Source organism: Podarcis liolepis, assembly GCF_965112155.1.
Source record: "Podarcis liolepis genome assembly, chromosome: 14".
Lineage (NCBI taxonomy): Eukaryota > Metazoa > Chordata > Lepidosauria > Squamata > Lacertidae > Podarcis > Podarcis liolepis.
This window is the reverse complement of record NC_139569.1, coordinates 11,503,895-11,530,054: the sequence shown is the minus strand read 5'-3', so window position 1 is coordinate 11,530,054 and position 26,160 is coordinate 11,503,895. Positions and strand designations below refer to the sequence as shown.

Here is a 26,160-nt window from a genome sequence, read left to right as displayed (position 1 = left end):
GGTACCTCTGGTTACAAACACTTTGGGTTACAAACTCTGCTAACCCGAAAGTAGTACCTTGGGTTAAGAACTTTGCTTCAGGATGAGAATAGAAATTGCACAGCGGCGGCAGTGGGAGGCCCCATTAGCTAAAGTGGTACCTCAGGTTAAGAACGGACTCCAGAACGAATTAAGTTCATAACCAGAGGTACCACTGTACTGTCAACCCATTCATTTATGTACATGACGCCTATGTCTGCATTTCTTCTTTCTGACAATGGCAAACTACATACGACATATGCACACAAGCTGTTTTAAGCAATTTTATATAAAAACAATGTATCTTGCATAACATGATATAAATACTTGGTTTTGTTTTTCTACTTAAACAGGAGAGCCAAGTTGCTGAATTCTGTCTCTGTCATCTTTCTCTTGCAATAGCTTGATTTTTTCTTTAAGCAACTTAATTTCTTCTTCTTGTTGCATCACTTTCTGCTGAAGATTGTAAATAACCTAAAAACAAAACAGAAGACACAATGTATTTGAACAATGTACAAAGGTATTTGTACAATGTACCATTGCAATTTTAGTGAAAATGAATGTAGTTCCCAGCAGTAGTCACAATGCTAATACAGCCTTCTCCATCTTCGTAACTCTAGATGTTGGGGACTACAGTTTCCATTAGATCTAACCAGCATGGCCAAGAGATGTTGGGAGTTGTAATAGCTCAAAACAGCCGAAGGCCACTAGGGCTGGAGAAGGCTCCAGGAACAACAGCTGGACATTAGCTTATCTGTCTCACTCTACAGTAAGGTAAAGGACCCCTGGATGGTTAAGTCCAGTCAAAGGTGACCATGGGATGCAGCACTCATCTCACTTCAGGCTGAGAGAGCCAGCGTTTGTCCACAGAAAGCTTTCCGGGTCAGGTGGCCAGCATGACTAAACTACTTAGGGCACAACGGGACACCGTGATGAGTACCAGACCACACAGAAACTCCGTTTACCTTCCTGCCGCAACATCATCTATCCACTTGCAGTGGTCTGCTTTCAAACTGCTAGGTTGGCAGGAGCTGGGACAGAGCAACGGGAGCTCACCCCGTCCTTTGGATTTGAACCGCTGACCTTCCAATCAGCAAGCCCAAGAGGCTCAGTCGTTTAGACCACAGCGCCAGTAAGTCTCAAAGAAAACTACTAATACTCAAGAGAAATAAACCAAGAATACTATAAGGTAGTAAAACAAAATCATTTCAGTCCAAATGGTGATTTATTAAAACAAACCCATGTTCTTTGTGAGTGAGAAGGGGTTTAAGGAGTCTCCTTTAACAGTGGACCCTCCGGATACGAATTACAAAAATTTCATAAGAAAAGGCGCCACTTTTGCACACATGTACGGCACGATAGACCGCTTCTGCTCAAGTGCACGTGGCAAAACCCAGAAGTATACGCTTCCGGGTTTGCCACGTTTGCAACCCAAAAGTTACGTAACCCGAGGGTCCACTGTACTATGACAATAAAAGGACACAGGATTTTAACACCATAAAACTGCCATTTTACATAAAAAACCTAATTTTTTAAAAGTAATGAGATGCCAACACTGGCTATATAGTACATTTTATCCTTATGTATAGGAACATCAGGAAATAATTATCTACCTTCCTTAAATGTTAACCTTGCTAGAACAGTTTTGAATGGCCTGCACAATTCCTTTTTTGCAATACAGTGGTACCTTGGTTCCCGAACAGCTTAGTTGTCAAAGTAATCAGCTCCTGAACACCGCAAACCCAGAAGTGTTCCAGTTTGCAAACTTTTTTTGGAAGCCCAATGTCCCGCACGGCTTCCACAGCTTCCGAATGAATGCAGAAAGCTCCTGCAGCCAACTGGAAGCCGCACTTTTTGTTTTTGAACAGTTTCGGGAGTTGAACAGACTCCAATAATTTTATGCTGGTAACCTGGGGAAAGTGCTTCCAGGACTCTCATAGGAATATGATTAGTTGTGGGGCAGGAAGCTGGAGCAAGTGAGCCTTTAGCCTGACCCAAACAGCAAGTAAATCTTGAAGAATGAAGCTCACCCTGCAGAAGTCTCCCTCATATCACGGAAAGTAGAATCAGAAGGGGCCTTCTTTTACAAAGACAAAGCCAATATATAGTAAAAACTTACATTTGCTGAATTATGGAAGAGTTCACTTTCAAGAAGTTGACCTGCAGTTGGTCTGTGCGATGATACCAAACTGGTAAGCAGCTTAATGTATTTAGTTTGTATAGGCCATTTCCTGCTAAAGGACAGGGGGATGTTGCCATTTCTTAAGCCCATCAAAACTTCAGTTCTTTCCATTTCTGTTCCAAATGGATGGAAGAGTTCTAACAGGATCACACCTAAGCTGTACATATCTGACTATTGGCAGAAAAGAGAAATATGAGTATTAGTGCACAAAATAATTACGTCTTAAGAGAAATTATGAATGCATTACAAATGGCCTAAAATCGCATTTAGCGATACAGCTGTAAAAATATCAGAAAATAACCTTCTAATGTTTCAAGAAGCTTGCCCAAAAAAAAATGCCTTTTAAAAAACAGGTGTTGGTAATTTTCATGCAACCATACTTAATAAGCCATGAAATTTCAAACAAACATTGGAGTGCCATTATATTTTTGTCCACCATAAAATCAGGCCACTTGACATACACGGTCCATTTTTACCTCATCTGTGGGCATAAATAATTGTTTGCAGCTGTTCTGTTCCCTCTCATCATTGCAAATAGAACTCTCTATTTTTACTTTTTGCATTTAGCTGTTTCCATTTTGAATGTTACACCACATGGCTCTAGTGTCTTCTTTTTGAACTGACTGACTTTGCTCCAGCTCCTGTCCATCAGCTTGCTTTTGTTAACACCCATCAATAATGCTCTTGAACATGTATGCCCAATTACTAAAACGGAGGTAAAGTGTTTGAATGAATGAATGAATGAATAAATAAATAAATAAATAAGGGTTGAGTGGCTGTACCTTGAAGTCATAGTGAGAGCCTTGTAGCTGTTCAGGTGAGGCATACAGGCAAGTACCCACCCCAGAAGTATGTATTAGATCTATGCAACAAAAAAGACAAAATTTAGAATTAATTCTTAGGATACCACACTGCCAATTTTTAAGTAAAGGCCAAACTGCTTTGAAATTACCATTTATCTTATTTGCATTTAGCAGCTGGGTTGTATCTTCTTGTATAATATCTCTACAGGCCAGCCCAAAATCTCCTATTTTCACATGGTGGTCAGGTCCTTGTAGAAAGATATTTCTGGGCTGTGAAAACAGGATAATGTAAGCTGGTTATATATCTCACAAAATCTGAATATTTTATGCATGAAACCTTGCATTTCTCACTCATTCATTAATTACATTTAATCTAAGAACTAAGATGCACTTGACGCAGAGTCCAAGCTTCTCATCTGCCTTTGTTTTTGGTCTGTCTCTAGAGATGAGTTGGCAGCAAAGGGACAGACAGACAGACAGACTACTGATCTGACATGCATTTATCAAAGATATAGCTGAGGCACTGGGCAGTTACCATAGCAACTGGCTTGGCTGACTTTGCACCTGCGTCAAGCTCATCCATGGGGTGGTTTACGCTCTTGAAGGAAATTAACCCCTCATGTCCAGTTACTCCAATAGCCACATGAGAACGGGCCTTTTTAGTGCTGGGTGGTCTGTCTGTGGCATGTACTCCCAAGGGAAACACATTGGGTGCCATCACTACATTTAGGCACCAGGCTTTGGGGGGGGGGACTCTCAGACCTTTGGTATTTAAGCTTTCTACATTGTGCTAATCTTTTAGTGGGGTGGGTAGGTTTATTTTGCATTGTTCACTGTTTGTTTTACATCTATACGGTTTTAAATTCGTTGCATTTTATCTTGTTCAGTCGCTTTGAGAATTTTTACTTTTGTATAAAGTGACTGACAGATGAAATAACAATTCCATGCAGGTGTAGGCCAGGATCGACAAACAGGTAAACAAGTTAAAACAGTTCAACGCATCATCGGAGATGTACAACCTCTTCTAGACAATGACAGTTCTCTTTCTCAAGCTCTGGGAGGAAGACCTTTCATTGCCTACAGACAGCCACCCAATCTTAAACAACTCCTCACCCACAGTAATACAACAACCAGACTTAACATGGACACTGGTACCAGAGCCTGAAATAAACCCAGATGCCAACTTTGCTGCCACATACACCTGGACAACACCATTACTGGCCCCAACAACATCAAACATACCATCTCAGGACTATTTAATTGCTCATCTTCTAACATTCTGTATGTCATCAAATGCCAACAGTGCCCTTCAGCCCTCTATATTGGACAAACAGCCCAAACTCTACGCCAAAGGATAAATGGACATAAATCTGATATCAGGAATCACAAGACAGAGAAACCAGTAGGAGAACACTTCAGTCTCCCAGGACATTCTATACAAGATCTCAAAGTAGCTGTCTTATTACAAAAGAATTTCAGAAATAGACTGGAAAGAGAAGCTGCTGAATTGCAATTTATTACCAAACTTAAAACCATGGAGAGACCTGGTCTGAATAGAGACATTGGATTCTTATCTCATTATACATGATAAAGCTATTTTTAGCCATCTCACCCCTTGCTTTTTCCTGTAAGACCAATTAACAGTTGTCAACAGGTTTACCACACCTATCAGCCAATCACCCATTCCCACCACCCTTCTGAGTAATACCCTTCCCCATCCTCTCACTATATATATGGGTCTGGGGACTTCTGTTTCAGTGTATCTGAAGAGTGTGCATGCACACGAAAGCTCATACCAATAGTTGGTCTCTAAGGTGCTACTGGAAGGAATTTTTTTAAATTTTGTTTCGAAACAGGTAAACAGTCCAAAAAGGCAATACATATGCTTCTGCTGCGCAAACCCTCTGTTTCTTGCACAGCTTCTTTACGAACTAAGCTCAGCCCTCCCTCTGCCCACACGGGAGAGTCGTGGTATCATCTGGCTGGTTCTAGAACCAGGCATTGTGCATAATCACAAAGGAACGATGGCTCAAGATTCCTTTGCATTTTCTCCAAACTAAGGGTTCTCAGCTGCACGTTTTCTCTTGGTAAACATGGGCAATCTGATTAGAGGTTCCTATGGGAAGAAACCACCCCATGAATTAGATGAAAGGCAGAAAATGCTATTTGACGCTGTAATGGACAACGATGGGGCTACACTTCAAAGTTTAATGTATTACCTCTTGGTCCACGAACCAACTATTTTCCGGGTAATCATATGTCTAAAATTACTTACTGTTCCATTATCCAGAATCCTCCCCATTTAAGATCAGAGTTAAAGCTACCTCACGCTCCATAAACTCAGGAAATTGGAAGCCAAGGCTGATGTCTTAACAGACATGCTTGATGATCAGCAATGATGCAATATCACAAACTGTGCTTGCTTACAACTTGGCCTGCATTCACTTTTCCTGGGACAGGGTGATTTGTGAGAGAAGGTTCAGTGTTGGGTGGGACGCATGCCATCCATGGCAAACTGGGTACACGTGATCATATGGAACATATGGTCCCCATGACAGTTTCTTAGGTTTCCAAATGTGTCTACAGAGCCAAAAAAAACTGTATAGTATAACTGCTGTAACACACACTTATATTTCGTGAGTAAAGGAACAGACATTCTACATATAAGCCACTAGGTGACTCCCTCTGCAAAAAATGTTCTCCTGGCAAAATTTTAGTTTCCATTTTGTTTTCTGTCATGCCTGACACTATTTTGATAGTATTTGTTTTTAATATATTTTAATGGGGCAGCAAAACCTTAACAACCTTTAAACTGCTGACTAGAACTTCACCTAACCAATGAAAGTACATGCTCTGCAGCAAGCCTGAAGAAAGTATATCAGCAGTTTTCACCAAAATTGTAAAGAATATGAGATTTCTTAATACCCGAGGGGGGAATTTTCATCACTTTTTAATTTGCTGTGACTGTGGCAATTTTTATCAGGTCAGTTAAATATTGGGCACTTTTTGTAGACCTCAGCAGGTAGTTCATGTATGCCAAGTTTTAAGTAAACAGTTTGGCAAATGATATTTCTATAAGCTATAGAATTTTAATGTTATATGACAGAACTTTGTTTTTGCTATTCTCCTTATCATCTAAAAGACAACAGTCTGGATACAATAAGACCTTCATATAGAAAGTTCAACAGGCTATTTATACAGATGCCAGGCACAGATCCTATATTAATACCAAACAGAATATTAATGCCTTTGATTAGTTAAGGTGTTCCTCTGATTTCTGAAAAAGCCACCGTATTTTGGTACTGATACCTAAAAGAACAGGCTGGCTGATAACAGTCTTTTACATGTCTACTCAGAAGTAAGTCCCATTATGTTCAATAACCCAGGAATTCCAAAACTTACTAAGCCGCATTGAGTAGAACTGCAGTAAGATTGCAAGTCTAAGCACACTTAGTGATTTAGTGGACTTTTTTCAGTTTACAGCATGAGGCTACATGTTGAATGTAAAATAAGATTTGAGAATAAATATTATGCACTTCTTATAAAACTGGCCAACTTTTAAAATAATTACAGATTTATAAAAGCACCTCAAAAACTAGGCACTTGTGCAAGATATCTTATTGTAACAATGTCTGAACAGTTTTCCATGCATGCAAAGTAAGTGTAGCTTTTCTTCCACAAAATTTTAGTCATTGTATACGGTACTCTATAGAAGCACACACCCTTTCAAATCAGAATGGAAAGACAGTTTTATGGCAGTTGTATATGGGGCCACATGCATCATAAATGCAATCTGATATAAGCCCTTCTGATAGGGCTAATAAAAATCCTTAGTTGTACTTCAAACATGCATAAAAGGGTTTTCAGACCAACTTCGATACCTATTCTGGATCTCTCTCTCTCTCTCCCCCTCCCCCTGCCCCGGAACCAATATGGCAGCAAAAGTTCGGGAGGAAGCCGCTTGGAAGATATATGAAAAGTACCTTTCAAATTGAACCTCCTGAAATAAGGTAATGTTTAACTATATATTATAGTTAGGTATGAGATCTGGGGATCCTTTGGTGGGCAGAAGAAAACCCTATATGCTTGGCCAAAGCTATTCAGCAGCAAGTCCAGAAAAGCAATGAGAAGTTAGCCAGGTTTGGTTGGGCCATGCCAAGAAGAGCCAAATTGTAGAATTTCTCTGGAAAGTCCTACACCAAAGAGACCATGGACTCCAGGGTTCTGCCAGCTCTCCGCAGGCGCCCACAGCTGCCAATTCCTAACGCCAGCCCTGCCCATAGCTAAGAGTCAAGCTTACACTCTTGTATGCATTTCCAGCATTGTGATAGTATTGCCACACACACTCCAAGGGGTGGGGACTGAATATGGAAAACCTATCATATGCATTAGAACGGCACCACCTCACTTAGAGTTGACTAGTGAACCCCCAAGTCCTTTGAAGGCCAGCATAAGGACAAAGAATCTCCTGTGTGTGGCACAATCTCCACTCCTTTAAATTAAGGGGCTTTGTTTTATAAAGCAAGGCACCTTGCAGTTGGGAATCCAGTGGGCTGTGGTGCTAGGGAGGAAAGCAGCAGAGGGAAGCAAACCTTTAGTAGCCAAACCCTCAGGTTCAGCTCTGTGGTTGCCGCTAATCTAAGATGATCCATGATATGTGCCTTATCATACTTTTTGCATCCTCATACCCAAACAACATGTACTGATAAAGGTTGGGCAACACTAACTTTATGGTCTAGAAGACGGGAGAAACTATAAGAAATATAGTTTTTGCTTGATTGTTGAAGGCTAATACTGGACAAATTCTTTAGAGAAAACCACCCGGCAGTTAATAAGGGTGGTGGCTGATGGAAGAGGAATTGTATGAAATCTTACCACCTATTATATCACTTCCCAAATACAGAACTGCAGGATGCCCCTTGAATATGCATCAGAGAATTGCACAGTGCAATGAAGAAAACTACCCTCACATCAAACCAGAGGAAGACTTCCAGGTGAATTCTGACACAATCATTTACCATGGCCATAGCCTTCTACATTTAGCTGTAGCCAACAGATATCATCAAATTCTAATACACCTGCTAAAGAATGGAGCCAATATAAATGACAGGGATAGGTTAGGCCAAACTGCTCTTCACCTAGCTTCTGAAATCCTCGACCAGCAGGCAATTACCATGCTACTCCTCTGTGGAGCGAACGCCAATCTCGCAACTCCAGATACCAAAGAAACTCCGCTCCATTTTGCTGTCTGGTCTTCAGCCTGCAAGGCTGGCATAGTCTTAGCAGCAGGTGATAAGTGTGTTAAGCTACTGCTGTGCAATGGAGCAGATGTACACATGAAAGACTGGGAAGGGCAAGAAGTTATTCACAGCGCTTGCCGAAGTGGCAGAAGAGATATAATAAACCTCTTGCTTGATAATGACGCAGATGTTAACGCTTTAACGCAGGAAGAGGAGTCTGCACTTTTCCTATTTCTTGAAAAAGAGACCAATCTAAGGCAGGGAGATGTACTGAAGAGATTGCTAAGCTTATCATATCCTTTGAAATTAACAAACAGGGAAGGTCGTTTACCCAAAGCACTCAGCCATCCATGCTGTGGACTGCTGAAAGATATGCTCCTGAGAGTGTCTTCAGAGGTCTTGTCTTTACAGGATATTTGCAAATTCAACATCAGGAAAGTATATCGAGGTAACATGAAATTCTGGCTAAAAGGAGTGATTCCAACCAGCTTGTGGCATTCCATATACATCAATCAAGACTTCTCCTATGCTTCAAAAATAAATTATTTTTGATTTACTGTGCAACACACATTTTGGAATGCTATCAGACAAGAAGAGCTAAAAGAGGGCCCCGTAAAGCTTTCAGAAATAAGCTTGCTTGTTTAAATTAAATAAAATTTGAAGAAAAACTAGTGAGAAACTTTAATTTGGCTTTATCTTCTGAAGCATTACTAATTCTCTCAAGTGTTATTTGAATAACGTCCACTTAAACCAGTCTGTTAGGGTAAAAGATTTGTAAGAATAATGGGAGTGGATTTCTACATACAAAAAGTTCCACTTGTATGGCAGGGTTTCTTGGTCATTATTAAGATTCTGGTTATCATAACAATAGCTCCCTTGATGCAATGGAATCAGCTCCCAAAGCTCGGAATGAAATCACAAATGCAAAAGGATTCACCAGGTCAGGGCTATAGGCATCTCAGCTTTATTGTCCATTATTACTTCTTCCTCCTCCTCCTCCTTCCTCCCTCTACTTCCTTCTTCTGCCTTCTCCTCATTCTTATCATCATTATACTGCCTTTCCTCAAAGAAGCTCAAGATAGTGTATTTGTTTCTCCCCACTACACACACAATGTGATCCTCACAATAACCCTGTGAGGTAGGTCAGTTCAAAAGATAGTGGCTTCATTATAGCCTAGGATGATGGGAGCTGGAGTCCCAACAACTTCTGGGGGACCACACCTTGGTGCACAAAACTGTCTCACCTGGCACTGAAAAGACCACAAAGAACACAGTAGGTGAGCTTTACTGGTGTAGTTGTTCCATAACCAGGATGGCAACCACCAAGAAGGCCCTCTCCCTGGTAGCTACCCACCTTTTTTCTCCAGTGGGGGTACCTGGAGCAGTGCCTCTGGAGAGATCTTAAGGTTCAGGCAGCTACATATGGAAGAAGTTGGTCTTTTGGGTAGCCTCATGACAAGCTGTTTAGGGCTTTAAAGGTTAAAATTGGGCCCAGAAATTGTACCAACTGTGCCCCAGCTGCAGAGATAATCCCCACCTCCTCCACAATTCCAAGCTCCGAGTGAGAATTTTACTTACTTTAATGTCCCGGTGCATGACTCCCATACTGTGGATATAATACACTCCTTCAAGCAGTTCTTGGAAGATCTTTAATGTCCACTGGTTGTCCACATGGTGATAAGGACCTTTAAAAAAGGGGTGGGGAGTGAAGTATTTTATAAATGACAGCATAATACGTCCAGCTATTTTAACAAAGAAGTTAATATAAAAATACAGTGGTACCTCGGGTTACATACGCTTCAGGTTACATACGCTTCAGGTTACAGACTCTGCTAACCCAGAAATAGTGCTTCAGGTTAAGAACTTTGCTTCAGGATGAGAATAGAAATTTTGCTCCAGCAGCGCGGCAGCAGTGGGATTCCCCATTAGCTAAAGTGCTGCTTCAGGTTAAGAACAGCTTCAGATTAAGAACGGACCTCCAGAACGAATTAAGTACTTAGCCCGAGGTACCACTGTACAGCATCTGCCATGCTGGCTGGGGCTGATGGGAGGAATAGGCCAAAACATCTGGAGGATATTGGATTGGGGAAAGCAGAACTAGAACAATGGTCCATCTAGCTCAGAAATGTCTGCACTGAAAGGTAGAAGCTCTCCAATATTTCAGGCAAAGGGTCTTCCCCAGCCCTACCTGCTAATGCCAGAGATTGAACTCTTGACCTCCTGCATGCAATGAACTACAGCACCTCTGCAACTATAAGCAGGGGCCCACACATTTGTGGTGGCAACTTGCTACTGACCATTTCCACCCTCCCAAGTTCTCTGTGCATCTCATATAGTGCTTGAGTCTTGGAGCTGGCAGATGAAGCCCCCCCCCCTCTGTCCCTCTGCTGCCGGCTCCAAAACTCCAGAGTGCAACGTGAAAAGCCATTCCTTTCAATGGGGATTTTCTTTGGTTGTGGTGTGTGCAGATGAGGCAAAACCTCAGCAGTACAAAGATGAGAATTCTCTTCTCCACATCCCAGCTACACAGGGAGAAGGATCATGCGGGTTGAGCAGGAGCACCCGCCCATGGAAAATAGCTTTTCGGAAACCTGGCTTTAGGATTTACAAATAAGGAAGAAAACATTTGCCGCTTTCAAATGCAGACTAAGATTCATTGCCTTTATTGTTATGGAAATCAGCTTAAAAAACAACAGGCAAATACTAGAAGCACTTTTTACAGCTGCCCAGAGAAGAATATTTATTTATATTTTAAGTCTATCTTAAAGGCAGGAAATCACGTTAACATTGAATCTCCCCCACCACTCTGCCTTCAAAAACAAAACTTACTGGAAGCATCCTCTGTTCTCAAACATACTTTGTTTCTGTCAGCAATCCAGTCCCACAATGAAATTTCACACAGCTGCATCTGTATGTGAAGCATTAGGTGATACTCTATCTGGGAAGAAAAATACAAACATTTCAGTGTGTTATACATACACATACACATGCACCCACACACCACTTTATCAGATCATGTACAACTTCCAAAACATTTTTAAAAATAAAATTTTATTCATTCGTCCATCCATTTCTCCCAGTCTTTCCATCCTGAGGGGTGGAGCACCAGGGCTGTTACATTTTAGGTGAAAATGTGTGTTCATTTCCACCCCTTTTCAGCTGCCAATTGTAGAATCGGAAAGCAAAATTCATCAGATATATCAACGTTTATTTAATTCTGTAAGCCACCTCAATGATAAAAGGCAGTCTGTAACATTTTAATAAATAACAGGTCTTCCAATGGGACACTTCTGGTGTTGCAACATGTCCCTGTGGTTTGGCAGGTCCTATCCTATGGAACTCTCTGCTGGTAGAGGTTTGGCAGAAGTCATCCCTGCTCACTTTCAGACACCTTCAGAAAACAGTATTATTCAGACAGATCTTCTGAACTTAAGATTCCTTGCCAAACAGCTTCTATTGACATTTGGTGTTTTTATTCCAGCACTTTTTTTTTTAAGGTTGCATACCACTTTGCGATATTTTATATGAAAGAGAAGCTTTAAAATATTATAAATAAAATCAGTCAAACAAGTCCAAAAGCCATCTCTAGATGAGGAGGTTGGAGGAAATAAGGGTATGGAAGTTATGTTATTGAAAATTAATGTGTGTTTTTAACTGCTTATTATTTTGTATGTTTATTTTTCATTTTTTCTTATATTCAAATTTTTTTCTCAATCTTATAGATCTTATAATCTTATAAAAAAACAAAAAAAAACCAAAAGCCATCTCTAGAAATATAGCTAGGTTTTGGATTTATGCTGCACAGTTGCTGAAGATTGTTCTCCACATGTGTCAAGGGGTAACTAAGTATGTTTAAGAGGAACCCGCATTTACCTGGCACTGATGCCGCACAGATATCCCCTTCTGGGAGTATTCTTCATCAGTACAAGAATCATTTGTACTAACACTGCCAAGGCTAGCATGATTGCAAGGGGATACAATTGATGGATGATTTTCATTATCTCTTGATCCATTGACTGTGTTATTCATGCAGCTGCTCTCGGGCAATTCAACAGGTAGCGCACATGCATCCATTTTATTTCCTTTACGGTCTCTGCCACCGGAAGATTCAGCAAAGACAATGGAACTGCTGTCTTCCATATCTTGAACGCTGTACTGATCTCTGCAAGAAATGTAAGGAGAGAGACAAAGACCTGTGAGCAGGAAAGAAAATACCTGCTACTGCTGTTCCTCAAACGCTGTGCCAGAGTTTGCATTGGTTAACAAGGTTAACATAGTGTAATTAACAGGGTCTGCTGTCACCTCTCACTCTTCTGCATCAGACCACCCTTCTCCAGGAAGTCTCCTGACAGTTGGGGTGGGAAGGAGAATGGAACAGTGTGCAGCAGGGCATGGCAGACTGGAGGAGCAAACAGTAGCACTCCACACTGAAACCTTTTGCTGCAGGACCCACTTCTAGAGTTCAAAAGCAGTTCCCGTGCTTCCGCTTGCACAAACATTTATATAAATAAAACATGTGAAATTAAAATGTTTTGTTTGGATGAACAAGCTGTTAGCTGCTGCACTATAGCAGGTAGGAATGGAATCGCTAGCTGCAAAATGTCAATCTCATGCCTACCAAACATGCAGCCTTTTCCATGCTTGGGCTCTAGAAGTGGTCTGTGGCTTCTATAGGCACAGGCTCATATGTAGGATTTCACAAAGACCATGAAATAGAAAACCTCTGCTCTCCCCTCCAGCAAGTTTTAAAATAACTAGTCATGGAAACATTTTTCAGCAATCAGGAACAAGGTGAAGCAGTATTGTTTTTCAACCTGACAAAAGGAATAGCGAAGGTAAAGATATATTTTTATATTACGTGGTTTAAGAAAAGATCCTTGCTATAGGTTAAGACAACATTCTGCTATATTTTTGGCTTTTATTTGAAAAAGACCAAAAGAGATTGTTCTTACTGATACATAGGATACATACTCAGAACTTCTCTGCCCAGAAAACATTTTGAGGGATAGTAAATTCAACGTTGTCTCACCTACAAGTTGGATGAAGAGAAACACAACATTTTACAACGACAGACTGACTGTACCATTGGATTATAGTAAAATTATACCTTTTAGTTGCCTACTTTATGAACATGTAGGTGGTTTAAAATCTCAATAGCTAATAAAAACAAATTATTATATTAACTAAGATCAGATACTATATTTATGAATGCAAAACCTATAAAAAGACAACCCCACGAACAATTTTTATATCTTCAAATCATTTATGGAGTGACCAGAACAGCACACGGCTTTCCCAAAATTGATACACCATGGAGTTGTCCTACAATGTATTTATTGCTTTTGTTTTAACCTTTCACGCACCAGAGCTGTCTCTTTTTTTAATGCCACACTAGGGACTGGGGAAATTTCAGAAAGCTGTTTATTATGATCCCAAAATATTTCTCTGGGCACCAACAGCCAGTTTAGGATGTGCGATGTGTTACGTACGACAGAGAGAAGCCACAAAACTAATATTGTACTCGCCTTTTGGGCTTGCTGGTTGAACATGTTCCATCCAAGCAGTGTGATATCCCACAATATTAGGGTGCTGCAACCCAGCCAACACTTTAACTTCCCGCAACACCTACAAAAAAAACAAGAGGGAATGCATCCTGTTCTTATCATTGTTTACCAGAATTTCAAGAACTGAGGAACACTTTTCCTGAAATAAAACTGGAGGTGCACTTCATTCTTATATCCCCCCCAAAAAACCCCCCAAAGGGTGCTATTCTTGTAGTAAGGGGTTCTAAGTCAGTGGTACGGCACAGTATTAGCATGCAGAAGGCTCCAGGTTCAGTCCTCAGCATCTTCAGGCAGATGTTTGGGAACCACTGTGCTAAACCATCCAGCTGTTAGCAGCTTCATTAGTTGGTCTGCAAAGTATTCTGCAAGGAGAGGACTTTGCACTCTTATTTAAGCCTTTCAGATACTAGCAAAAGTCAATTAAGGATTGGGCAGAAAGCAACAGGAAAGACCTCGGCCTGAGCTCTGCAGAAGTGCTGCAAGTCAAAAAGCAGAGAATACTGGGCTAAGTGGCTAAATTTAACCTGCACTGAGAAGGCTAGCTATGATCCATTCTTATACCATTTGCTTTTAGAGCAGGGATGGGGAACTGCGGCCCTCCAGATGTTACAATAGATAGATAGATAGATAGATAGATAGATAGATAGATCACCTAAATTCTGTATCTTGTGGAGCATTGTTTATCTACATAAACAGTAGCTGATTACAGAATCATTAGAATTATACAGCAACAGAAATTTTTCTTTTCTGTCTTTTCTGTTCCTTTCATTATCCTGGCATAATCCCTTTCCTCTAACATTAAATATCAGATCTTGAAACCAATTACACTGAGTCATCAATTTCCACAGGCCAAACAAAACACATGAACAGATGTAAAATAAGTGCATACCTTCATGCAATCTATTTTGGTAGCCTTCTTGATAAGAATTTTCTTAATTGCGTAGAACTGGCCATCTAGCTTGTTTCGTACCTGAAATCAGATACAGCAGCTCAGAGATGGCCAAATGACAACTGGCACGCAACATTCTTTTATCTGGTCACTCACAACATTAACAATTGTGTAGTAAACTCCCTTCTGTCTCAGTCCCAGCAGCCACTATGGAGAAATTACCTTAATGCCTTAGATTAAAGCATGCCCTGTGGATATGAGCTTAAACTGTAATGTAAAAGATTTCCCAAGTCTGTTTTAATGCCATGTAGACAACTGCACACAAGACTTAACATCTGTACATGCATTTGTCCTGAAATACAATGCTTTATGCTTGGTAATGGTTTTTAAAATTTTCAATAAGGTTTGTTTTTTAAAAAGAAAATAGTATTGAACAGAGTGTTCCCCATGTACACATATAAACCACCCAGTTCAGGCAGAGGGAAAGATTAACAGGTGGTTGCAGCTTAAAACTAGGGTCAGCAAGAGCAGAGGTTTATCAGCTACCTGACCTTCACCTTGTGACTGTTGGCTACTCATGTATACTTCTCCTTTGTGATTTCCCATTTCTTCTATTACTATTTTTGTAATAATTTTTATTAGTTTCCAATTACAGTCCAATGACAGCCTCATTATAACAATACTGATTTATAATACAGTAATTAATACCAACCATTCAATACTGAATTACCGTATTTTTCGCCCTATAGGACGCACTTTTCCCCCTCCAAAAATGAAGGGGAAATGTGTGTGCGTCCTATGGAGCGAGTGCAGGCTTTCCCGGGCTTCCTGCAGCTCTGCACCACCCTCCGGATCCCCGCGCGGGGCTCCGGAGGGTGGCGCGGAGCTGCCTGCGCTCCAGGACTTCCTGCAGCTCTGCGCCACCCTCCCAATCCTGGCGCGAACCGCGCGGGGCTCCGGAGGGTGGCGCGAAGCTGCCTGCGCTCCAGGGCTTCTTGCAGCTCTGCGCCACCCTCCCGATCCTGGCGCGAACCGCGCGGGGCTCCGGAGGGTGGCGCGGAGCTGCCTGCATTCCGAAGCCTGGTGCGCGCTGAAGAGCGCCCCCGGGCTTCGCGCACCTCTCCGCAAGCCTGGGGAGACTGGCATGGCTCCCTAGGCTTGCAGGCTGTTCTGGGGGCTGGGGTCGGGGGAAGCTCGGGCTTCCCCCGCGCCTGCCCCGCGCCTGGGGAGGGAAATTTTTTTTTCTTTATTCCCCCCCCCCAAAAAAATTAGGTGCATCCTATCGGGCGGTGCGTCCTATGGGGCGAAAAATACGGTATATAATTTAGTTGTAATGGTCCTCCGCATGCTGGATTTGATGGTTTTGTTTTTTTCTTTTTTTCTGCGTTCCAAAATCTTATTAGTTTCAGTTACATTCCAGTCATAATAATAATCCCTTATACAACAACTGCAATATTAATAACTTCTATTCGTGTTGACACATTAAATGATTTATAAAACTGCAAGTGAGGAACTCAAACTATATCCTTGTTCTTCCTGTGTGTGGCAATTATTCTGTCCGTGGTGTTTCTTCTTGTCCTTGTAAGTTGTTATGTCTTTCTTTCCCCCCAATTGTTGCTGTTATCCATCATGCCTTGGGCCAGGGGTCGGCAAGGTTTACCGGCCATGTGCTGGATCACTCCCACAGAGATCGTCTGTGGGCCGGACTGGCACAGCGCAACGCCAGAAATTGCATCTGCGCATGTCCGCAGCGCCAGAAATGGCTTCTGTGCATGCCCAGACACCAAAAGTTGCACCTGCGCAAATGCGATTTCTAGTATCTGCGTGTGTGCAGACGCAATTTTTGGTGCTTCTCAGCGAGTCCCCGCGCCGCACTGCATTGGTTTAGCGCAGCGCGCGGCAGACTCGCCAAGCAGGCGGCTTGGTTCAGGGGCGGCTCATGGGCCGGTAAAATGGTCTTCATGGGCCGCATCCGGCCCATGGGCCGCATGTTGCCGACCCCTGCCTCGGGCAGAGCTGATATCCCATTGTTGTTCTAGAAATTTCTCCATCGCTCTGTCCCGTGCTTCATTGTTTTGCTCCGAGAACTTTAACAACAGCTGCAAAAGTCACTCTGACCCAGTAAATAAACTGTTGTCACAATTTTTCCTCTCAGCCTGGGAAGGAGAGTGGTCGGTCAAACTGCAGATGGCTCAATAAAGAACTTTATCAGTTCCTTAGCAGCTCACAGACTCCTTTCATTCTTCCTTCCAGCTTAAGACATATGAACAATTATACTTCCTATTAAATTAAATTCCAAGTCCTCTTAGCATTATTTGGTTCACTTTGTAGATAATAAAGGATGGGGGAAAGTCATCTCTAAGTTTCCATCATAAACCTTTTGCAAAACAGAGTTTCCCTCCCTTTTTCCTTTTTTTTACACACACAGTTCTGTTTGATGTTATATTCCATATTTATAATCCAATATTTTCCATCCTCGCTTGTACAAATATAATTTGAACTAACATTCAGAGGAGGGTTGCCGAATCATAAATGTAGAGAAGAAAACTTTAAATAAAGAACCCGTAGGCTCCCCTCCCCCCCACCGTCATTTGCACCAAATGAGTTCAAACCTTAAAGTCCTTACGGTTGGTTTGTTCCAGTTTGTGATCTCATCTCTTCTAGCACGTGCCAGTATTTTAGTCCAATTAAGCTCTAATAAACAGGAGAACCTCTGCTTTAGAAAACTCCCATCTATCTTGGACTCCCTTCTCTTTGAGTATTTCTTATTATAGAAGCTCACCCAGTAATATAAACCGTTACTACAAAGTTGTTAAAACAAAGAATAAAAAATACCTTGTATACAGTGCCGTACCCTCCTTTTCCTAGCCTTGTAATCTCATCAAATTCATTGATATAGCGAGAAGTCTGTGCTTCAAAGATAATTTCATTTTCCCTAGTTTTTAAAAAGATGGGCATCACTGGTTGTAGCAACAAAATACATCACAAATAAAAAGGTATTAGAATCACCAACAATATAACTTTCCTTCATGGGCAGGAAATCAACGGGGGGCATGCATTTTTAGCATTCAAATGGTAGGATTTAAGTAGTTTAAGTACCTTCCTGTCCTCCCATGCTTTCAGTCACACTGTCCAAGGCTACTTTTCATTTATAAAAAATGTTAGAAGATATCAATCAGCTTCATGTGACATGTAGTTTTGACTCAAAGATGAATATATAAGGTACTACAAAAATATGGAGTGATACTACTATAGATTAATTTTGAGGTTCCTTCTCCATCCAGACAAATTTTGTGACACTGAAAGAACACAAATCTCTATCACTCAAATCCATAGTGACATAATTTGCTATTCTCAGACACCTTTTTATACATATTCTTTTTTTAAAAAAGAAAGGATTTCTCATAGTTGTCAGACCAGCCTTAATCAAGCTGGTTCCCTCCAGATGTTGTGGACCACAACTCTCATCAGATCCAGCCAGCGTGGTTAGGGATGGAGGAAGTTGTTGTTTGAAATATTTGGAGAGCACTGAGCTGGGGGACGGCTGATTGTAGTAAACACTTGGGCAGAAAACAAGCAAGTCCTGCAGGATTGGTTTCCTAACTATGGTACAATCCACCTATTTTTGATGAAAAATACCAGTGTAAGCAAGAACAGGGGAGGATTTCATGGTTTCATAATTCCAGATGCTTCTCAAAAGCATAGTTCCAACAATCCTAGAGTTTCATGGTAAACTCTAGTTATTGTTTTAAAACTTCCACTTTCAAAATCGAAACTCCTGTTTTGATTTTTTAAAAACACTTCTAATAATCAACATTTTATATTTGTAATACTGAGGACTCTGGCAGAGAGAGTAAATGAACACATTTACTGAGAAGTAAGCCCCACTGAGCTTAGTGAAACTTAGGTAAAGGTAAAGGTACCCCTGCCCGTACGGGCCAGTCGTGTCCGACTCTAGGGTTGTGCGCCCATCTCACTCTATAGGCCGGGGGCCAGCGCTGTCCGGAGACACTTCCGGGTCACGTGGCCAGCATGACAAGCTGCATCTGGCGAGCCAGCGCAGCACACGGAAACGCCGTTTACCTTCCCGCTAGTAAGCGGTCCCTATTTATCTACTTGCACCCGGGGGTGCTTTCAAACTGCTAGGTTGGCAGGCGCTGGGACTGAGCAACAGGAACGCACCCCGCCGCGGGGATTCGAACCGCCGACCTGACAATCGGCAAGTCCTAGGCGCTGAGGTTTTACCCACAGCGCCACCCGTGTCCCGTTGGTGAAACTTACTTTGGAGTTAATATGTTAATTGCCCAACAAGCAATTTTAAACATTCGTTGAAGCACTTTGAACACATACCTGTTTGTGTAAGAATCACTTTTCCCAAACTCCTACAAAAATAAAAATAAAAACACAATTTTTATGAAACCAATCAAATCCACCATCTGACTATGACAGCTACTACAAAATATTCAAAAAGCAACTATTCTTTCCCTCATTTAATTGAACTAATTTGTAAACTAAACTGAAACCCAACTTGATCACAGAAAGGAGCGATCTTCAACTGCATTTCTTTATTTTCATTGTAATTATGTAGTACTGCTTAATCAGCCAGAAGGTTTCATGTACACACTGGCTTGGATTCAGCAGCATGAGGGGAAGGCATTCCCACTGAAACATGGCAGGTGCCTCTGGTATCTGCCAGTCCTTTTTCTTAACAGCTTCAGGGCCCCACAACACATCAAACACTATTCCCAAACTTGGAAGCAAAGGGATGAAGGAGGCTGCAAAGAAGTAGGAGGTGGGAAAGCCCCGGTCTATGTCCATGCATGGTTTATATTGATCCAATTCACCACTGATTCAGCAGCCAAGGCCCACACAGTTCATTTGAATGGAGAAAGCAAAAACACTCCCAGAAGGGCGTATAATATTGTCCAGCAAATGTAAGATCACTTTACCCAAGTTTTCAAGTCCTGAGGACCAGCTGAGAGATTGATGTGCCACCTGCTTTTTGAAGTGCTGAACTTAGAATGCTGCTTACTTATCTCATCCCCAACTAAGTCTTGTCTGACTTATGCTTTTAAGTGGTTTGGGACCTGCCTGTGACCACACTTCCTGATACTTCTAATTAACTGTGTTGAGGGGCTTGGCAGCTGGTCATAGACAATGACCTGCAGCAGTTTCTTTGAAGGATGTATTCATTTATTTTAACTTTCTTACGGATTTCCTGAAGACTTTTTTGGCAGAGGTAAAGCAAAATTCTTTACTTTTCTAACTTGAAATTTGGCTGCTAAGACAGCCTTTGCTAATTTGGTGTCTTCCAGCTCCGATCAGCCTGAGCCAACAGTTGTGCAATGGCCACACTAGAAGAAAGACTTTGACTGTTCTGTTAAGTGTAGGGACACAATTGGCTGCCACTGTTTATATGTCAGTGAGTCACTTAGATCCTTAACCAAATTTGTGAACTCCTGGCAAGTACTTTAACATATGTCCATACTATGGCATGATATTTAAATTTTAAAAATGCTGTTTGGGATCAGTCAGCTAACCAGAACCGAAAACCATGATTTGAAGTTGATCTGCAAACTATGGGTTGGCATAATGCTCAAACCAATGAACTATGGCTATAGCTGCAGCTCCACTTCCAGAGATTTCTGAACCATAAAGATGGAAGCAAACATACAAAGCTATGAGCTAATAGGGAAAATAAAAGCAGACAAACTGTGCTGAACTGCGGTATGGGGTTTTTTATGCTCAAACCCTGGTTTAGATTCTAAACTATAGTTAGCACAACCCATGGTCTAGCACAATGACCAAACAGGCTGCAATATATTTTTATCCTTCCATGAAACACTATAGGCCTTTTTAAAAAAAGATTTGTTGACACATGGAGAAGAATAGATCTTGCTACACCAACCTCACCATGCTCCTAATGATGTGATCTCCAGATTATTATTAAACACTTATAAAGTACCTAGACATACATTAAAAGATAATGTAGCCCATGCCCATGTAAAGGAGTATGAGCAAACAGGAGAGCACTGGAGTAGAATTCTCTGGTCTGCATAAGCATCACAAAAAGAAACCAAAGAACTGAAGTCCTATACTCTTCCCCATGTATTTTTTATGCTAGTCATGGGAACTGAGAAGCAGAGAAATGGAATAAAGTTTGAAGTAAGCTTACCTCATTGAGTATTTGTTGGTTGGCTGCTTTCATCAATTCAGTAATGGCTCGATTGTGCTGCAGGCGCAAACTACTGAATTCTTCGCGGACAGCAAAATCAGATAGCAAGTGCATTCCAGTAAATGTCTTACACAGTACTGTACAAAAGGAGGGAAAATATTTGAAAAGAAATCAAACATTTGAACTTTACACAATATTCAAAGTATTAAAAACTGCTCATGGCCTAGCTTTGTTTAAATTGCACTGACAGCTGATGCTACCTACAAGGAAATGATCTTTGCAATCTGAAACATTTTGACACTCAACAAAAAAATGTTTCAGCCAAATTATGGAACCAGCATTTTATAATTAAGTATTAGAATACACTTTTAAAATAAAAGCTCTCCAAAAACCGCCCCAATTCAAAAGTTGTGGGGGTTTTGTTTGTTTGTATTTTAATGCCAAGCTTGGACTGTAGTGAGTTTCAGCATTCCTCTCTGAACACTCTTGTTGTTCAAATGTAACTGTGGGTGGAGCTTCTAGGAGGTTGATTATCTCAAAGAAAAACCCCTCCTGCCCCACCCAAATCAAACAGGATCTAATAATCAGTCTAAATAGTAGATGGTTTGTGGGTGTGTGGAAATGTGGGTGGCATGGAAATGTGTGCCTGTCCGTATTTAATATATGCATTTCTGTATTTAATAAATGCTGTGCATTTTGTAGTTATTCTTTGGGATTTTAGTGGGATTTTTAAATTGCTATAGTGTTTTATTGATACCTTACACCATGTCAGGTATCCACTTGTGCATGTTAACATGCTGCAGTTATACCTCTAGCATTAAGCTCTGGGTTAGCTTTTACATTCAAAATGACACATAAAATTCAGCCTTCATAGAATCATAGACTTTTAGAGTTGGAAGGGACCACAAGGGTCATCTAGTCTAACCCCCTACAATGAGGGAATCTTTTGCCCAATGGGGGGCTCAAGCCCCAAACCCTGAGATTAAGAGTCATGCTCTACCGACTGAGCTGTCCCAATGTGAACTAAATGAACTACTATAGCTGATTTTTTTGATTTTTTTACAATACGTCCATTTCAAGAGCAACATGAGAACTTTGAACTGGTTAAGTGATCTAAGACTTTGAACTGGCAGCTAAAAGTGTTTGCTTTCCTACTTGATGGAGCAAAGATAATAACAACACAACAGAATAGTTAAAGATTAAGTTGAAATTCAGATAACTTGAGGTGCACCACCTGTAGAGATGTATGGTGAGCTGAAAGCTTATTGATGTTTATTTGGAAGTAAGACCGGATGTGTTCAATGAGATTTACGACCCTTGAAGTACTTATAGGGTTAGGGTTATAGGACTGCAACCTTAATGTGCTCAAATTATTATTGGTTACATTCTTATTTAATATATTTATATAATATAATAAATTCAGACAAAATAATGCAATTCCTCAGCTGCTGGAACTGACAACCACCACTCTACCATGCAAAAGTAAGTCAAGCTCTCACTAACATTGAAACAAACGTCTTGAACGTGCTGGATCTTGTGCATACACATGGCAAAGATGCTCTAGTAGTGAAACAAGCAGCAGCTGGTTCGCAAATGAAGTTGTAATGTTCATTAACTTTTGAGAACCATTTGCACCTCGAAGCTCTGCAGGCCAATCAGAATCTGAAATAGATAAGGCAAAAATTAAAGCTGAAAGGCAGGCTTGCTGACCAGCACATTTTCTCATGAGCAGTTGAAAATACCGTGGAATTAAAGGGCAATTTATGTAATATTTCTATTCTAAGAAATATCAAAGCTGGAATGTTTTACAGTGTTATTGAGAGGACCACATATTTCCCAGATAAAAGGCAGGACCAACCCAACAAACTCCATCTGCAGAAGCCCTGTGCAAGGGTTTCCACTGTGCAACAGGGCTTTCACCCCCATCTAGCAGGCTGATATTGAAATGTCTTTAAGAGTGTTGTTGTTGGTTTTTTTTAACAATCAAGTGACGTAACATTTGATGAAATAATATCATTAAAAATAAACTATTCACAAGAGTAGGTGGAAGGTTAGTCTGGATGATATCCACATGTCCCTTCCAGGCCTGTGATTCTGCATCACGTGAGGTTTAGACTCTAGAAGAAGCTGTTGAACTGGTCAGACCAATTTCTTTGAAAGGCAATGACCTTAGCTGGTCTGTTAAGCACTGACATTTACATGCCCAAAAAGATTGTTGCCATAGAGACAAATGGGTGGGCCTTTCCCCACCTCCCCTGGCCTGATGCCACCCCATCTCAGGATGCAGAACATATAAGGAGGCTGCTTTTAAGTTAGCTTAAGTTTGGAATGATAAAGGACATGGTTTGCATCAGTATAATAAAAAGGGCAGCTGATGCAATTATAGAGTACCCAGAGGCCCTAAAGAGAAAGTCACAAGACAGATCAGTAGGAATGATGAAACTGCCCCCTAACTCTGCCTCAAGGTGAAGATGAATGATGTAACTACATAACTGTTCAGTCATACACATTCTTCCATTCCTAACACAAAAACTGTTAAATAATCCAGCTTCTCTAACTAACGGGGGGGGGGGGCACCCTATGGTTCTCGAGATGCTATTGAGCTCCCAATCCTCATCAGCCCCAGCCAGCAAGGTCAATGGTAAGGGATTATGGAAATTGTGGTCCAATAAAATCTGGTAGGCCACAGCTACCCCATTCTTGGTTTATAAGGTTAACATTTCTGAAACGGGGCTGGGGGGTGGAACTCAACCCAACGCAGTGGCATAGCGTGGGTTGTCAGCACCTGGGGCAAGGCAAGTAATTTGTGCCCCCTAACCCGTGGATTTGCGCCCCCTAACCCTAACCCCCAGATGTTGCGGCCGGTGCGGCCGGTCCCCCCTGCACCCCCCACGCTACGCCACTGACCCAACGGCAGGCAGGAGACTATGTCAAAATATGCTGTTTAACCAGAAACAGTGAGAGCAGCAAAACTAAAATGATTCAAAAGCCCTATGATCTGGATGTCTCCTGCATGTTATGACATGTACAGTCCCTGCTAGATGGCTTTAGTTGCATAACTCTCGGTATATTATTGTCTTCCATGCCGTTAAAATAATTCCAACGGCTAGTCTCCTGTGAGGGCACAAATAATCCCCCTTTCTTGCCCACTGTTTTCCTGCAGTGCAAAGCAGTAGAATCTATTCTATCCATTAATTATTCTAAAGCCTCGTTTACCAAGCCTTATCCCAAAGCAAACACAAATATTGACGGAATTTATACATACGGCAAATTCATGTGTTGTTTTTAAACCTGATCCCTTTCAGGTAGGGTGGGTGGATATTGGCACATTTTCCAGCAGAGCAGTTTTTAAATAGATAAAGCCCTTGCCCAAAGTGACGTGGCTCAGTAAGCGCTTTACCACTTGTGATCTGAGTTTATTGCGACATAAACCTTCCCTTTCACCCTTGCTTGATGGCAAGTCCTGTGAATTTCAGTGTGGAGTTACTTCCAAGCACACATGCACTGGGACAGGCCAGTAACAGCAGGATCCTAAGCATGTCAACTCTGAAGTCCTATTGAATTTGATGGCGCTTACTCCCAGCTAAGTTGGAGTAGCATTGCAGCCCAAGGTTATGTACACACCATACAATTTACAACACATGGCCCTGCTAAGAAACCTGGGATCTATGGGTTGTTAGCAGTGCTGGGAATTGTAGCTCTGTGGGGGGGGGAGTAAACTACAGTTCCCATTATCCCCCCCCCCCCGCAATGGGGAATTGTGCCTTAAAAGTGCGGTGTATACACAGCCTAAGCTTCATATTACCAGTGGGAGTTGACGAAAATAGAATTCACACCACCAATTAGATTTTATTATTATGGGTCTTGAAAGGCAAATTGCCCTTTATGGGGTATAATTATTAGCCTCTCTCTCTCCCTCCTTCCCCATAGGTTGGCTCCCTTGTGTCAAATTTTATACTGTCCCTTGAGGCAGAGATCTGCCTCTCTCTTTTTTGTTCTCTCTAGCACAATATGTAATAAATAATAATAATAATGGCTCCACAATCTGCAGCACGTACCTGGGAGCAAGTCCCACTAGTCCTTGCTTCTGAGGAGACACCATAGCTGGGAACTTAGCCTCTCCTAAGCGTTGCACCCAACGCAGAGCAGCCACAGCAAAGTCCATGGACCCGGAGGCAAGCCGTGCCCCGTCATTTCAACGGGTCTACTCTTGAGTAGGGCTAGCATGACCGGGCTCAGCTTCCACACGTTTCCCCCCTATACTGCAAGAAGGGAGGCCTCCCCCCCCCCGCGCTTCCTTCCCTCTCGAAACCATTACAGTGATACCTCGGGTTAAGAACCTAATTCGTTCTGGAGGTCCGTTCTTAACCTGAAACTGTACCACTTTAGCTAATGGGGCCTCCAGCTGCCGCCACGCCGCCGCCATGAGATTTCTGTTCTCATCCTGAAGCAAAGTCCTTAACCCGAGGTAATATTTCTGGGTTAGCGGAGTCTGTAACCTGAAGCGTCTGTAACCCGAGGTACCACTGTATTTGCACCCCCTCGGTTAACGCACCGTCGAAGGGCAGCTCCGTCCCTTCGTCGCTGTCCTCTGGGAACGCGATGGCTGCGGGAGGCGTCGGCGAAACCTCCTCAACCCGCCACGGCCGCCGTCGCCGCTGCCCGGAGGAGCCGGCGTCGTCCTCTCGCCACATGGCTGCTTTGCTCCCAGCCGAGGCCCTTCTTCCCACCCCCAGCTTGGAGGGCCTGAACGCGCAGCGCGCAGAGGGAAAGAAGGCGGGGACGGAGCCCGGCCTCCCTCGCTAGGCCGGAGTCTCCTGACTGGGAAGCTCGGCCGCCCCGCCGGCGCCCCCTGGCTCTGCCCGGGGACAGAAAAAAAGCGCGGCCGCTCTCGAGCGAAAGAGGGCGAGCCCGGACGGGTCTCCTCAGTGAGCAAGTCGCGCACTGAGTCCCCATAATAATGCCCAGGTAAGGGGGTGGGGTATTAGGATGGCAGCCACAGAGCACAGCCTGATGCTGCCAGGCGCGTTTACTCGGAAGGAAGCCGCCATCGGTTTTAATGGGGCTGACACCCAGCACTTTCCACCAAGACCCTTGGGGCTTTTCTGCAGCGAGGAAGGATCAACGCAAGATCGGGTTAGCATTGCTGCCCAGGCGTTGCAATTGCTTGTTACTACTATTCCACCTTCCCTCGGAGGAGCTCAAGGTGGTGTGTGCAGTTCTCCCTGTTTTACCCTCACACAACAACCCTGTGAGGTAGGCAAGTGACTGGCCCGAGGTCACCCACTT

The 26,160-nt window shown here is 42.3% G+C and overlaps 2 protein-coding genes across 4 annotated transcripts; one reads left to right on the top strand and one right to left on the bottom strand.

Annotated features, from left to right (window-relative positions):
• Positions 1 to 289: 289 nt before the first annotated feature.
• On the bottom strand, positions 290 to 26,093 carry EIF2AK1 (eukaryotic translation initiation factor 2 alpha kinase 1). 3 transcript variants are annotated; one of them, XM_083474337.1, is made up of 15 exons: positions 24,930 to 26,093; positions 22,375 to 22,533; positions 20,872 to 21,008; positions 19,047 to 19,078; positions 17,532 to 17,631; positions 14,697 to 14,777; positions 13,769 to 13,868; positions 13,215 to 13,272; positions 12,117 to 12,405; positions 11,073 to 11,181; positions 9,822 to 9,928; positions 3,153 to 3,273; positions 2,983 to 3,062; positions 2,138 to 2,371; positions 290 to 492 (listed from the first exon to the last, which is right to left on the bottom strand). In XM_083474337.1, the coding sequence occupies exons 2-15, from the start codon at positions 22,481 to 22,483 to the stop codon at positions 364 to 366; spliced, it is 1,686 nt and encodes a 561-aa protein (XP_083330463.1). In that variant the 5' UTR covers positions 22,484 to 22,533; positions 24,930 to 26,093; the 3' UTR covers positions 290 to 363. The 3 variants fall into 3 exon arrangements, with proteins under 3 accessions (XP_083330463.1, XP_083330461.1, XP_083330462.1); XM_083474335.1 differs by having other exon boundaries at positions 25,427 to 25,797; XM_083474336.1 differs by having other exon boundaries at positions 12,117 to 12,398; positions 13,211 to 13,272; positions 25,427 to 25,749.
• Positions 4,902 to 8,914, top strand: ANKRD61 (ankyrin repeat domain 61). The gene is made up of 3 exons (XM_083474492.1): positions 4,902 to 5,252; positions 6,943 to 7,013; positions 7,907 to 8,914. The coding sequence occupies exons 1-3, from the start codon at positions 5,097 to 5,099 to the stop codon at positions 8,793 to 8,795; spliced, it is 1,116 nt and encodes a 371-aa protein (XP_083330618.1). The 5' UTR covers positions 4,902 to 5,096; the 3' UTR covers positions 8,796 to 8,914.
• Positions 26,094 to 26,160: the final 67 nt, after the last annotated feature.

Bases quoted from the DNA above. Each gene is read 5' to 3' on its own strand.
- ANKRD61 (XM_083474492.1), top strand. From the start codon at position 5,097: ATGGGCAATCTGATTAGAGGTTCCTATGGGAAGAAACCACCCCATGAA. The intron at 5,253-6,942 runs GTAATCATATGT...CCAATATGGCAG, and splicing joins ACGAACCAACTATTTTCCGG to CAAAAGTTCGGGAGGAAGCC. The intron at 7,014-7,906 runs GTAATGTTTAAC...TCCCAAATACAG, and splicing joins ATTGAACCTCCTGAAATAAG to AACTGCAGGATGCCCCTTGA.
- EIF2AK1 (XM_083474335.1), bottom strand. From the start codon at position 25,565: ATGTGGCGAGAGGACGACGCCGGCTCCTCCGGGCAGCGGCGACGGCGG. The intron at 12,406-13,214 runs GTATGTATCCTA...CATTTCTTGCAG, and splicing joins TCTGGGCAGAGAAGTTCTGA to AGATCAGTACAGCGTTCAAG. The intron at 493-2,137 runs GTAAGTTTTTAC...TTTTGTTTTTAG, and splicing joins TCTTCCATAATTCAGCAAAT to GTTATTTACAATCTTCAGCA.